This window comes from Haliaeetus albicilla, chromosome 16 (assembly GCF_947461875.1).
Source record: "Haliaeetus albicilla chromosome 16, bHalAlb1.1, whole genome shotgun sequence".
NCBI lineage: Eukaryota > Metazoa > Chordata > Aves > Accipitriformes > Accipitridae > Haliaeetus > Haliaeetus albicilla.
In genome coordinates this window covers 32,317,674-32,332,827 of record NC_091498.1, presented here as the reverse complement: position 1 = coordinate 32,332,827, position 15,154 = coordinate 32,317,674, and the positions used below count along the sequence as shown (strand labels likewise).

Below are 15,154 nucleotides of genomic sequence, written 5' to 3'. Positions count from 1 at the left end.
CTTTAAATATCTGCAAAACTGCCACATAAAGACACATAGCTTTGGAAGCAAGATACCAAGGTTTAAAGGAGTCAAGCGTATGGTACTTGGGGTGAGGAACACAGGAGCTGAGATGCTTGTTTGGATGCATGGCAAGAAAGCAGATAGAACAGGAGGCAGCGTTTAAGAGTGCAACTCTTAATCGCACAAACTTTTCTAAGTTTCAGCGTGAGTAATCCTGGCCACTCATCTGTTGCTTAAAATTTGGAAGACTCCTTACCATCATCTCCGTATTGGCCACCTTAAAGCCTAATAAAAACATGAAATTTCCAGTGTAATCTCAACATCACCCAATTCAAGTATTGCCACACCAGAAAGAACTTTAGAATCCTAGCTTATTGCACATCATGTCAGCCCAGCCAATCTCACTCTGTTCAACAGTAGAACATTCTATGTTAGTTTTTCCTTGACAGGAAATCTGCAATGGGGTAAACTGTTTCCTTACACAGGCTTCTGGTGGTACATTTTCCTTTGCAGTTAGAGAATCTGAAGGTTTACGAACAGCAAGAGGGCGCCGGGCACTTTTCTGTACATGATCTGCAGAACAACTAAGACAAAATTACATGACATTAAATATTTATTAGAGTAGCTTCTGACCTTCAACAGAGATTCCTCTCAAGAGTTTAAGTCTACTGACAATTTCAATCTACCACTTTCTACTACAGAACTACCAGTAAACTGCAATATATACAGCTCTCCAGAATGAAGAAGGTTTATATAGCAACTTAAATAGTTCTAGATTGAGGAGGAACAAGAAGAGAGTATTTCCTCATCGTGGACTTCTTAAGTAGAGTAATGAAATAAAAAAAAAAAAATACACACAAAACAAAAAAACACCCCACACCCATAAAAGAAACAGTACTGTATTTCAGTTGCTACAGAAAGTGGTTTGATACTTCAGTTTTCCCTCCATCTGACACCTAGGTCTTGAATAATTCTACCTTATATTCTCATTTGCCAAAGTAGAGGATTCATCAAATATGGAGAAAAATGTAGCAGGATTGGGTGGAGGAAGGAGAGCTACATCTGTAAAGAAAAAACAAGAGGCTCTATTATATCAACAGTTTTTCCACAACACTCTATCCAATGCTACTTAAACATTTAACACACAGTCTTAAAAATACCAATCCTAGCAGGAAGTTACAGAACTGACATTTAATGAAACCTATTAAAAAAGGCTTGGTTTTGTCACATTAATGAACCACACTTTTACCACCATATTATGTTAGCTAGCTTGCTCTTTTTAGAATATGCTTCAGAATTTGTACCTTTGTTTCCAAGGTTGGCCTCATCTCTCTGTTCCTCCTGTTCATCCTCAGAGTCTAAAAACACATTTCCCTTTTGTGTATCCGGGCATACATCAAGAGACTGGATAAGGTCTGTCAACAGTAACAGCAGTCAATTCAGGTCAAAAGTAAATTTCTTCAGCACACACCCTTCCCAACAACAAGACTGAATATATAATTTCTGATTGTATTCCTCTGCCAAATCCTCTGAGGAAAAAGAAGGACTTAAGATAGTATCAATCTTAGTGTTAAACTCTCTTACAGATTTTAGTAAGACTGCATATATGAAAGTGTGAAGAAAGCCCTTCAGCTATTAAAAGAAAAAAAGCTCTTCTGCTTGAAAGTCGTCTCAAATAGTGTCAGCTCTCAGATGCTCAGTCTTTTGCTGAAGATGGTTAAAGGAACTACTAGCACGTTCTCATTTTCGTTCTTCTAATCCACCTAGAGTTTTGGTTTTAGTTTGTTGCAGTGTTGCTATTCATATAAAAGAACGCTTCCCCTTAACACGGCCTTCTCCTTAATGGTAAAAAAATTGAAATACTTACCCTCAGAACAAGATGGTTTATGTAGTTCAGTATCTTCAGAGACCTGGAATTCACTGTAAAAAAAGAGACAAACTTCTTTCTTATATTTTACACACCTTCACAAAACATAAACAATTTTTGTAAAAAAGGCAAGCCAAGCTGACATATGCTACTTGTAAGAAGTTAAGATCCCTCAGAGAAATAATTTGAGAATATATAAAGACAGATTACAGATCCTGGTTACAGGCTGATGCCTAGGAGTGTATTCCATTCTGCCTGCAGAAAGAGGCTATCTGTTAGTGATCCATGTTACTCATAAGTTATTATCCCCACAAATTTTCTCATTGCTGGCAAAGAAAACCCTGTATTACCTTTGCAACTGAGGCTGTTTCTCCCTAACTTCTGTTGCACAGGAAAAAGTAAGTCCTTGCAGTCCCAAAGGTGGTGAAGCTTCTGTTATCTCTGTTGGCTGTAGAAACAAAACCATATTTTGGTTCTTCAACGATGGAAATCACAAGCCATGCAACAACGTTCCAAGAACATTATGATAATCCTGTGTAGGTCATTAAAGATGGATTAATAGTTGTCTCTAGCTATTTTTATTTGTACTTAATTTACTTGCATGAAAAAAAGTCCATTCTTACAGTAGTTTAAATACATAATTTTACTCTTGGCAACCGTATACAACTTTCATAGGATATTTTAGTTATTCTGCAACCATTAAAGACACATGTAAGCAGTTATATAGCTTACATCAAATCCACAACACTTTGTATTTCATTATTTAAAATATTTACTGCTAAGGCATTGTTTTGGAAATGGGGGGGCAGGAGGAGAGAGAGAAAGAAAGAAAGAAAGAGAGAGAAAACATACTTTATTAGCCCAACTGATGACATTGGGAAAAGGAAAAGCTTTAAAATAATTAACTTTTAGTTGTTATTTGCAACCTATAAGAAAACTGGGGTTTAACACTACCTAGCAGTGACAGACCAAAGTATACTTGCTTGAAAGACACTCTGTTCAACACTGGTCTGCATGGAAAAGGAAAAAAAAAATCTAATACATAATAAAGCATACTAATGTCTATAAAACTTGGAGATCAATCAATCAGATATGGTTTTGTGTACTGTCTTAGCTGGGATAGAGTTCATTTTCTTCACAGTAGCTGGTATGGTGCTATGTTTTGGATTTTTTACCAAAACAATGTTGAAAACACACTAGTATTTTAGCTACTGCTGAACAGTGCTTACACAGCATCAAGGTCTTCTGTACTTCATGCTGCCCCACCAGCGAGTAGGCTGGGGGCACAGAACAAGCTGGGAGGGGACGCAGCTCAAACAGCAAACCCAAAGTGACCAAAAGGATATTCCATACCATATTACATCATGCTCAGCAATAAAATCTGGAGGAATGAGGGACATTCAGAATTATGGTATTTGTCTTCCCAAATAACCATTGTGCATGACGAAGCCCTGCTTTCCTGGAAATGGCTAAACATCTGGCTGCCAATAGGAAGTAGTGAACAAATTTCTTATTTTGCTTTGCTTGCATGCACAGCTTTTGGTTTACCTGTTGAACTGTCCTTATCTCAAGCTATGAGTTTTCTCACTTTTACCTTTCTGATTCTCTCCTCCATCCCACTGAGGGGGAGTGAGCAAGCAGGTGTGTGGTGCTTAGTTTCCTACTGGGGTTAGCCCACACCACTTTGAAACCCTTCACTTCTTTCCCTAGTTCCAGCTTCTTCTCCTGTCTTATATAGAGAATTTGTAGTGCAAAAGAAAAGGAAACTGCCCATAAATAAGAGTTAAGAAAGAGCAATTAGCCCTTAAGCATTTGGCATGCCTTCACTTAAAAAAAATTTAGAAGTTTATACCTTAGCATAAGGTATATCTTATCTGATTGTTAAATAACTTAACAATACTTGTAAAGTAACACTACAAAACTTGAAGTCTTTGATTTACATTCCTATAGTGAAAGCATATGGCTTGGGGACAAGTGAGGAAGAAAAGAAATATTTCTCTGAGCATTCATTTACTGGTGATGTATGCGTACAATAGACTGAAGCATCCTTTCGAAAAAGTTTAAAAAGAGTTAGCCAAAGAGAAACATATTAGATATTGTTCCTCCTTTGGTACTTTTACTAAAAATAGTAGCTATTTGTAAAAGACCAGTTAAATTAGGACAATACCTGTTCACGCAGCTGTTGCTGCTTATCACCTTCTTTCGTCTTTAATTTCTTCTCCAGCTCCTCAATTTTCCTTTGTATTTCTTCCTTTTTCTGTGCTATGGCCTGCATCTCCTCTAAGGAAGAAAAGCTTATAAGGCACAACGCATATTTCACATGCAATCTGTGGCTAAAGCCTAAATTATTTTTAAAGGGCTAAAACTCTGGTCTTTTCCGTTTCACAGCTTACATATAAAGCTGTCAGATATGTTACTTTCCCTATACCTCAGAGCAGTTAAATAACTATTCCAGTAGAAAAAGAAAAGCAGCTGCAATAAAAGACATCTGTATGCTGATAAGAAGTAAGTATAATTTTATGATTCCATCTCAGAAAGTCTTATGTCATGCCATTTCAAAGCATACCTTCAGTTTTCTTTTTTGCTTTCTTTCTGTAGATTTCAGCTCGGATCTCTTCCAAAGAAAATTCTTCAACTCCAGCATAAACTTTATCTTTACAGTACATCACCACTTCTTTCTTTTCTTGAGTGTCCTGCTGATAATTTTGCACTCGCTGTAGTGGGTCCTCCTCTTTCTCAGGTTTGCGAGCACTTAAAACACGGTTTATGCTGGGTTCAATTTTGCAGGGAGTCCTGAAAAAACACGCAGTTATTACTTTAATTATACATATATCACTGTAACATAGAAAAGCAAGCATAGGAGAGAAAATAGCTAATTTCAGAATCTAGTTGTAGAATAGCGTAAAAATATTCTGTTCTGTTCATAGAAAAAAACAAACAAGAAAAATGGGATGACAGCACATAAGAGGCAAGCATACCAAGTCAGAATTGTGTAATCAAAAAAAACCAACCCCAACCTCAAAACAAAGAGTTAATAAAGGCCCAGTCAAAATTCTTATGATACTCTGAATTGTGCATTTTGGAGCAGGATTTATGTTTACTTTAGCTCCATCGATCTGTGTGACCACACAGGTGACAAGTCCCTAATTGTCCTACGAAAGAGAGTTTATCTGGGGGTGTGGGGGAAAGAATCTGTGGGACTCAAAAATGGAAGATCTTGGACTAGATTAAGCCTGGAATTTTAGGTTAAGAAAAAAAGAGAAGACTTAAGATGCAATAAGAGGGGAATTTGCTCAAAGAGAATGTTTTGCATGCCAAGTGACAGAAATGAAGTCCACCATTACAAAAACAAACAAACAAACCCCACAAAACCCCCCATCACTGTACAGTGAAAGGAGTCAGTAGCAGTCAACTTCTTCGCTTGAAAGTGCTTTCTGAAAGTGTGTCCTGGTTTCAGCTGGGACAGAGTTAATTTTCTTTCTAGTAGCTAGTATAGTGTTAAGTTTTGGATTCACTATGAGAATAATGTGGATAACACACTGATGTTTTCAGTTGTTGCTAAGTAATGTTTATACTAAGTCAAGGATTTTTCCCCTTCTCATGCCCAGCCAGCAAGAAGGCTGGAGAGGCACAAGAAGTTGGGAGGGGACACAGCCAGGACAGCTGACCCAAAGTGGCCAAAGGAATATTCCATACCATATGATGTCATGCCCAGTATATAAACTGGGGGGAATTGGCCTGGGGGGCAGATCACTGCTCAGGAACTAACTGGGCATTGGTCAGCAGGTGATGAACAACTGCATTGTGCATCACTTGTTTTGTATATTCCAATTGTTTTGTTATTATTATTGTCATTATCATAATTATTTTCTTCCTTTTCATTCTATTAAACTGTTCTTATCTCAACCCATGAGTTTTACTTTTTTTCCCTGATTCTCTCCCCCATCCCACTGGGGGGGGGAGGGTGGGTATTCAGTGAGCAGCTGTGTGGTACTTAGTTGCTGGCTGGGGTTAAACCACAACAAAGTGCAGCATGCTAATTTCAGGAGAGAGGAACCAAAATTTGTAGAGTTTTACAGATACCAGTAATCCAGATGACTCCAGCAATTATCTGTACCTCAACAGAAGATGATCTGAACAACTGACCTTGAAAAGATGTGTTAACTGTGGTCTGGGTAAATAGTTCAAAAGAAAACAGTGCACAGTTCTAAGATACCTGTTTTCTTTTGCATGTGGACTCACAACTCTGAGGCCATCTGGGAGATTATGAGGCAGACAGGTGCTCCTAATGGGGGGGGGGGGGTTGCAGCTTTTATTTGTGAGGGTGGGGCTTATTCCCAGGATCAATACATGGTCCTTCTACCCAAATCTCCAGATGGCAACCGATGGCACATTTGCATCATGTTTACACATTTTCAACAGAACACTTTGAATTGATTTGGTTGATGATCATGGCATCATGAGGAAATGGACTCAAAGGCAGGAAAAAAAAAAATGTGCTTTTAAGCCTTCAACTACATAGTATAAAGCTACATACAAACTCTCTGCTCAAGTTGCTTACAGCTAATTTCACATGATGTTCAGTTCCCACCCACTCCTTTCTTTCCTGGTATGAAAACATGCTAAGCTAAAGAGATAGTAAGTGTAGTAAGTGTTCATTTAAGAGAGACCAGCATGTCAAAAGATCTAATTCCATGGCATCACTGACTTTCAGCAGCAAGAAATATTCTTATAGCTTAGACAGAATCTTAATTTTTTACATATTCTTAAACTAAATTATGATACATCCTTGGTCAGAGTTACTCTGCAGTCTTCTGCAATATACAAAAGCCACAGGAAAAATCCATGCTGTTAGCCACCTTTCAACATTCTTTGATTATATGCAATTCAAAGCCACGGCAGCCGTCTGTAATATCAAACATTCTTTTCCACTTGCCTCTTAGGAAGAGCCACAGAACAAGAAAGTTAAGCAGCTTTGCAAAATAATGCGTTTTCCTCTGCTCTAGCAAAACAGAGCAACCCCATCTCCTGGGATTTATCAGCATTTCAGTGAGCACTGTACAAGCAGGAAGGTAATTTCAGGCAAAACAGCATACTGCTCCATAACCCAACCAACACTGTTGTCATGGGAACTTTGAATAGCTTATTTCAGAATAAAACTCCAGATAAAATGAGCATAGAGTTCCCAAGATAGAGGAAAACAGCAATAAGCCTGTTTCAATTTGGGGCTGCTTTCATAGCAAACAGCATCTTAAGAGAGGTAACTGTGGTTTTGTGTGAACACACTGAGTTAAGCTATTAAACTAATTAGCATATATAAATATGATATAGACTGCCACATAATGAGCAGTGATAGTCAAATACCTCCCATGTCCTTATGCATCCTCCACTGAAGCCTCTGCCACCAAGCTAAAGCACTAAGGGCATCCAGGTTGACATATTTTTAAATTCTTATAGATCTAGAGCCTTGGCTACTTGGCAAAATGAGTCTGAATTTTACAAAGCAGCTTTGATAATTTCAAATGCAATCTCCATTTCAAACTGAAGACTCACATGACTTGTTGCTGAGCTGACTCTTCCACATACGGGGTGAAACTGGGCAGTGGGCAGGGCACTTCTATACCAGAATTTGCACTGCTGCGAGGACGCTGAGGAAGGAAAAGTCAACATTAACAGCTTAAAGATTCATTTTTAGACTCTACATTCCTCTATACTCTGAATCTCCCTTTTCCCAGTGTTTGGCTCATTTGTACTTCTTGTTATTTAAAAAAGTTAACCGTGATAGACTTTTCCAACATTAATTTACAAGATTAATTCCATTCTGATATATAAACAGTTACAGACCATCAGCTGAGCACTAGCACCTAAAAAAGCAAGACACATTCCTCCTGCGTGTCCTCATCAGTACCTAGTTTCTGTTATTCTGAAGGAATGCTGGTCAAGCTGGGTATTTGGTTGCTCCTCTTGTTTGTTTTCCAAAAATGCTACAGTCCTCATTGTTCAGCCAAGACTGTCCTAATTTTATGACAGTATTCCTTCTGCTGTCCATCAAGAACCTCCAGACTTCTCAATTTTCCTCTAAGAGGCCATTCCAACACCACAAAAATCCCTTAACTGCTTCTGGGGTCCATTATTTAACAGAAGATAGATGGAATTTAGCCTGACAACATGCTACTCATCTGCCTACTTGAAATTCCCCTAGACTCTTAAACAGAAAAAGTTACATGGTGGAGATACTTCACAAACTGACTTCTCTTTTCTACCATTTTTCAAACTGTTTACTTGGCCATCTTCGCACTGGCCGTAAAAGAGAAGCCCCTTTCCTCTGCAGCTTTTAATATCTCAAAGCGTTCACAAAAGGTTATTCTTTCACTTTAATACAAGCCAGAATGAGCACCACACTCCAGTGAAGGGGAATTAAACACCCTCAACTCTTTTGTTAGTTGCAGCTTTTATTTTCTTTTTAAATTAAATCTAACAAATTTCATGAAAGTGGGAACAGATAACTCTAAGGACAAATATTAAAAGAATACAGAAGCATTTGGGGACCAGAATGACTGTGTTAAGCAGCCCAAAGCAAGGCAACGATAAAAGAAGTTTTACATTAATAATTCCTCCTCATTTTTCTCAGCTAAATTAAACCTGTGATTTACTGAACTTTTCCATTCACTTAATCAAATTGCTTTGTATCTGACAGTAATTCTTTCTGGAGTTTCCACCAATTTCAGCCCATTTGTTTCCTCCCCTCATACTAGTTTTTGTTTCTAAGCTTCGCTTATAACAATTTCTGTATTGAGAAGTCTAAAATATTTTTATCATCTTATTACCTTCTATTCTTCCTGTCTAATCTACAAAGAACAGGGGAACTCTGGGAGTTATCTAAGGACCTATGAAACAAACTTGATTTCATAGGATTAATTTCCTTCAGATAATGTCTTGGATCATTTCTCTAGAACAGATTAAACACCTGTAGCACAGCTGCTTCTTTTCATGTCTCCAGCATTAGTTTAAACTATTGGAACCTACTTTCTGTCACCCTTTTTTCATCTACTGGCAAGCTTCCCTATATTGTCAGGATAAATATTCCATTGATCCTGTAGTTCTTCAGCTCTTTTGATCTCCACTCTTCTGTTTTCCTTACAAGCACTTCAAAACAGACTTGCAGAATGCTGTACATACCTTATTTTCATAAGAAAATAGGCAACAAGTTCTTCCTTTAGGTTGTATTGTATGATTGTATGAGCAATTTAACTCTTGCTCTTCTTTCTTACAGAATTAACTAATGCCTGGTTTCTCTCACTTTCTTTGGCTAGGGTTTTCCCTCTTCTCTTCCTTTTTTGCCCTCCAAACAGTTTGGCAGGCTATCATTACCAATTTTTCTGATTAGCAAGAATTATAACTTCTTGATTTAAGAACTCTAGAGAGCTTTATAAACTTATTCTAGCAAGATCAGCTTGCTAAACTTGAATAGGTTATGCATAGCCAGAGACTCTTCAGAAAGAAGCTAGGAAGATCTTTAGTTACAAATAGACACAAACCCCAGGCAAGGGAGAAAGAACATGACCTTTGTCTCAGGGATCAGAAGGAGTCATCAGCTTAAACACATCCTCCTCTTTTTTGCCAGTCCATTTTGAGACTCCTTACCCTGCCAGAGTTCCAAGGTCCTGCGCTTTGTTCATTCTCCTTGGCCCGCGGAGCTGGAGGTGCTGTCCATGGCTGTGGTGTAAGTACAGGAATCTCAGGTCCAGAAGCTGAATTTTCATCAAACACGGCAAAACCTGGAGTATTTGAAAACTGCTGAGAAGTTACAGTCTGGAAGCTTCTGGTTTGGTTCGTGGCTATAAGCAAAAAGATTTATGCAAATTAACCTTTAAATATCACACTCAAGTGAAAATTCCAAAGGTGTAACTCTTCCAATAATATGTGGTTTCAGCAGCTGAATGTACCTTTAAGTGCATCTCCTACACGACTAATTGGCGCTCTCACTTTTTTCTTCCCCCTGCCTTTTAGATCTGCCAATGAGCTTCTCTGAGGTTCTGCAGTTCCCAGAAGACCCATATCTTTTTCATCAGCAGTTTCCTCAAGCCCCAGTAGCGTCTGCCGAGAAACACGGGCCTGAAATTGCCTTAGAAAAACGTTGGAGAAGTCAGCATAAACTTCACTATAGCAGGTATCCACTGAAGCACATAAGACTAAGTTCTTACCTTTAGTTGGAAGCTTACCTGTGATGGGACAGGAGTTTGTCCAAAGGCTCAGCCTTGCGCTGAAGACCTTCCTGGAATATCAGATCTGCTTTCTTAAAACTTCCTCTAGCCTCAAGTACTTCTGCCCATGTGATGTAGAATAGTGCCAGTGTTGTGCCAATTTCCTGGCTATGTAAGTAACTGTACAGATCCAAGGGCTCATTACAACAATCTCCCTGAAACAACCAAAGTATTTGAGTAATCACATTGGACTACAAAGGATTCCAAAGTCAATGTCTGCCTTTTGATGCCTCCTGCAAGACCCCATTGATTTCAATACAAGTCTTGCAGGAGCAGCTGTAAGGCCAGGACATAAAATTGTATCGTGTCATGGCGCACAGGGTAAAGGAAAGGAATTCAATAGGGGAAGAATAACAATAAAAGCCTCTAACTGCATATATATATTTTTCAATATTATTACCAATCCCTTAATTCTAGCCCACGTATTTAAAGTCAGTCATTTCTTAGATTTTTTTTTTTTTTTTTAATCTAAGATAATTCAATGATTGAACTATGTCATACTGGAAATCCTGAGAATAGTTATTTTAGCTTTAGATAAAGTACAATGCATTTCTTATCACTTTTAGAACTGGTAAATCAGCTCAGGGAGCTAAAACTGGAGAAAAGCTACTTTACAAAGACAAGAACGACAAAAACTATAGCAATGGAGAGACAGGGCGAGACCAGAACACACTCAGCTTGGTATTGCTTAAACACAGGATGTGGATACAAGGCAGTTAGAAGTTAAAATAACTGGTAGGGCAGATATAACACCTAAAATGTATCTTTAAATCACTTTCTTTCCTCCTTAAATAAATAATCAAGCTCTACTCATCATTCAAACTAGCTTTTCTGAAACAAAACTTCCGGAGTTTGTAGCTGTCCAAACTGAATAATACTAAAAAAGGTCTAAGATCCTATTGAAAATGAGAAGTGGAATTCAAGAGTAGGTAACATGTCTGCAGAGAGATACTTCTAATATTGCACTAGTTGTACAACATATTCTTTGACTCTGTTGTTACAAAAATCAGCTTAACTGTGTGCAAATGACATGACAAGTACCAAGAAAAGGCAGCACCCAAGATGTATTCACAAAACACTCACAAACTTGAGCCAGAGATTAAGATAGCGGGGATCTTTGTAGTATCGCTGCTGTTCATTGAGTGCTTTCACTGCCCTTTCCAATATTGCGGCGAGATTACTCTCCTTTCCACCTTGAGGGAACGTTTGCTCTGTCCACTTGATGTACCTAGAGATGGAATATATTCATAGGAAGTCAGTTCTGAGTAAGATACAAGGCTTCTGTTTCTGTACAATGTAAGATTTAGAAAAAAAATTAGGCATGGTATTGAAAAACAACATATTAGTCAAAAAAACTGTTACAGAATTTACCTTTTAATGAGTTTCTTATTAAATTAGAATATCTTTTTTCCAAAGCTTTAACAAGGACATCTGACCTTTCTATTCTTTCTTCTGAAATAAAAGGAAACATACCGGTCCCAGACATCCAGTGGATCATCTCCAGAGTAAAATCGGATTTCTGATTCAAACTCCCTAAAAAAAATTATTCATCCAATAAATGCATGTGTATAACTGTGTATAATCTATTCCCCAATGTTTGCTGTTTAAATGCTCCATTGCAAACCTAAAAATAGCAGTCGATACTGTACAGCACCCATAGCAAGTAGTCCTAAATACCTGGAGTGTGATAGTAGCATAGAAAGCAGTTACTGAACTCCTGTTCTTTTATGCTTTTTTTAATACCTATGAGGTTAGTACAGTTAAATAAGACATAGAAAAAAAATGATGAAGAGGCAGAAAGATAAAGGGAAAGAAGATGTCAAAACATTGCTCACTGTCTTTTCAGCTGAACAGCAGTGTGGGTGGAGGTCTCCTGCTGAGCCAGGGCTTCCTGTAAGGTGGACATAACACGCCCCTGCCGGAGGGGCTGCACATTCTCTTTGCTCAGCTCCCACTCATCGTTGCAGTCCTGTGACATGACAGCCTCTCCTTTAGATTCTGCGTTAATAATAAAAACAATAAGGAATTGATTTATTAGGTAGGATACTGACCTGAAACATGACAGACCTGGCTTTCTTTAGCCGCTCCACCACACACTTTCTGTGTGGCCACAAGCACACCGTTTAGGTCCCCCACTTTTAGAGAGAACTGAGCATTTAATTCCCCTCCGTGGAAATTATATGAAACAAGAGCTTAGCACTTCTTTACAATAAAGAATCTCAGGAAGATGTTAGCAGGAGAGGCTACTAAGGTTAAGCTCTTTCCCTCCCCATCTGCGTGCTCCCTTCCTTCCCGCGAGATGATCACCTTCTCTGAGGCTGGCGACCGGCGACCTCCGGCCGAGGGCACCCTCGGCAGCGCCGTAAACCGAGTCAGGTCCCTCTGGCTTTTCGCCTACGAGCAGTTGTAGCGGGCTTGCGGTAAAGGCGAGTCCCGACCCCTGCCTCCCTGCTGGGAGGGGACGAGCAGCGCGGCGGAGACTCTCCCCCCACCGCGCAGCAAGCGAGCAGGCTCCCCGCTAGCGCTGAGCGAGAGGAGAAGCCGTTTAGCCACGCAGTTCCAGAATGGCTGTTCGTCCCCGGGACGCCCCCGCCCCTCTTCCCTCACGCCGGGGTGCAGAGCCCCGCGCTCCCCTGGCAGCGACCGGAGGGAAGAGGAAGGCGTCCCTCAGCCCGCGCCGCCCGCCAAAACCCACAGCCACACGCACCAAGCGCAGGGGTCCCAGGTCCGCGGCGAGCGCGCGAGCCCCGCGCCCTAACGGCAGGCCTGCCTCAGCCCCCTTCCAAATTCAAACTCCAACCGCCGCCAGCCTCCTCCCCATTGGCCACCCCTTCACCACGCCCTGCCTGATTGGTTCCGCCCCGAGCCCGCCCTGCCGCGCCGGTGCATCATGGGAATTATAGTTTCCCTCAGGCGGCTCGCGCCGCGTGCTGCCGGCAGGGAGAAATACATAATTAATTTTAGAATTAATGACCGTATAATTAATCTCATATAAAAGGCATCTGTCACCACAAGGAACGTTCCTGCGTCCTCATTTTCCTGCTCGCATGTGTTCCCATCGTTTCTCTTCCTCAGCGCTGGTGCTCGTCTGACCTGACGGTGGCTCTGCTAACGGACAGAAATCTGATTTCACCAGGTTATTTCTCTGCCAGAAAATAATTCTGTTATTTTCTCTGAGGGGAGCGCGCCTTTCGGCATGCAACTAGCCATTCGCTCAGCCTTGTTATCCCAGAAAAAACTCACTTTCCAGGTATCCCTGTCAAATACAATGCAGCGTTTGTGACCCCCAGACTGGCTCCAAGTAACCTCTTTGGTCCGAACAAAAGAGTGTGCAGAGGTACTAGCTCAGCCCCCCGAGGCAGCATTGCTGTGTTAATGTGATGCTCAGCCCGGTTAATTGCCTTGTCTCCTACAGCATTGCAAGAGGGAACTAATTAGCCCAACAGGCTGCAGAAATATTGCTACACTGCTTCCAGTGCCAGAGCGAGATCGTGCAGTGAGAGACCAAATTCTCCTGGTCTGCCCTTATTTACATGGTATAGGCATGTCCTCAGAGTTAGCAACCTAATAAGGTGGCTGAAATGCTTTACAGCTCCCCACACTAGTTTCACATTGTTCTTCAGCACTGGCTTCTGTTCCTGCAGGCTAACTGAAATGAGTTAGGACTGGTTGTTTACCTCTCTTTAAGTCAAAGTTAAGATCTAAATAAAATCCAGTATCTTCAGGGTCTTAAATGTACAGATGTCTTGCTCCCTTCTGCATTCTATATCTGCAAAAACTGAAATATGAGGCAGCTGAAAAAAAAATTGCCATAGACATGGACAGAAATTTCCTGAGTAATACAGATTAGCTGCCTGGTATTATGGGAAAGGTGATCAATTTAAAAAAAAAAATTATCTTAGAACAAATTGAGTATTTCATGAGTAAAAAGTGATTTTTTTCTTCACAACTGATCTTAATGGCTCAGTCTCTGAAGGCATTTGTGATGCCTGTGAGTTATGAAACTTTCATACTCACAGATGAAATTTAATAATCACCCTTCACTGTTTAGATATTCTATAGCATTCACATGGTATCAATAAAAGGCATCAGTCATCTTGTGAGTGCAAGTACACAAAGCAAACACAAAAGAAAATCACAGCCTGATATTTGGGTTGCTGGGGGGGGGGGTGAGAAAAGGTGCCTATATTAAAGGCAAACTGTGATCATGTCGTTAATGGACGATTGCTTCTTCTTGTGAAATCTTGAATGCAAGTCAGTGAGTTTATGTGACTTTCTGATTTTATAATGTAAAATTTGACTGTGTTGAGCCACAAACAGGGGAAAGAGGCATTGGGAGGAGGCTTTAGGAGGAAAACTTCTTGCACATATGGAAAGAACAGGCAATTTCGATTGAGGAATGCAGATTTTCCACCCCACCAAATCTTTATGCTTGTTGTCACTCTGCTTCAGCCGCTGCCTTTGCTGCTGTAAACACCACCATCTTTTGGATCGTTCCCTCTTTTAGGAGCAAAAGATGGGATTGCACTCTCTGAAATACAGTTTGTATCTAAGTATTACTACTACGTCATTGCTCTCCACAGGTCTTTTCTGCAGCCTCACTTTTTATTATAGTTCCAGTTCTGTTCCTTTGAATCTATTTTGTGGACTGCTTTGTTTTCATTGATTGGATAAAATATGTATTTATAAAAAGAAAAGGCCCTAATTTGCTTAAAATCCATGTGATGGAGTTGATCCCATTTCTTTAAGTTTCCATTTATAGGTCTGCTGGGGTCAGTTTTACTTTTATGAGGACTTAGTAACCAAGTAATGAAAAAATAAATTGTACAAACAAGAATAAAATTGAATTAACTTTTTTTAAAAGAAAAAGTATCCCTTTTGGAGCTAAAAGCACTGTATATCCAAGGCAAATCAGATTAAAACAGGTCTTCTACAGTTGACTATCATTTGGAAGGTTTTTTTTGTTTAGATCAAGAATAATTTTCTCTGGATTATGTGATTGAAGAGGTCAGGGTTCATT

At 39.8% G+C, this 15,154-nt stretch overlaps 1 protein-coding gene across 3 annotated transcripts in view; it reads right to left on the bottom strand.

The window, feature by feature from the left end:
* BUB1B (BUB1 mitotic checkpoint serine/threonine kinase B) overlaps positions 1–13,214 on the bottom strand; it is a 28,286-nt gene extending 15,072 nt beyond the window's left edge. The window contains exons 1-15 of one of the 3 annotated variants that reach the window (XM_069804356.1): positions 13,109–13,214; positions 11,970–12,132; positions 11,608–11,667; positions 11,218–11,362; positions 10,093–10,289; positions 9,817–9,995; positions 9,515–9,708; positions 7,424–7,518; positions 4,437–4,663; positions 4,038–4,150; positions 2,221–2,318; positions 1,871–1,923; positions 1,308–1,418; positions 981–1,065; positions 485–587 (exon numbers count right to left, since the gene is read on the bottom strand). In XM_069804356.1, coding sequence (XP_069660457.1) covers positions 485–587; positions 981–1,065; positions 1,308–1,418; positions 1,871–1,923; positions 2,221–2,318; positions 4,038–4,150; positions 4,437–4,663; positions 7,424–7,518; positions 9,515–9,708; positions 9,817–9,995; positions 10,093–10,289; positions 11,218–11,362; positions 11,608–11,667; positions 11,970–12,112 — 1,803 coding nt within the window. In that variant the 5' untranslated portion in view covers positions 12,113–12,132; positions 13,109–13,214. Of the gene's footprint in view, positions 1–484; positions 588–980; positions 1,066–1,307; positions 1,419–1,870; positions 1,924–2,220; positions 2,319–4,037; positions 4,151–4,436; positions 4,664–7,423; positions 7,519–9,514; positions 9,709–9,816; positions 9,996–10,092; positions 10,290–11,217; positions 11,363–11,607; positions 11,668–11,969; positions 12,133–12,441; positions 12,803–12,841; positions 12,944–13,108 lie in introns of those variants that run through there. The other 2 variants (XM_069804355.1, XM_009918750.2) reach the window with 2 other exon arrangements.
* Between the last annotated feature and the right edge of the window lie 1,940 nt (positions 13,215–15,154).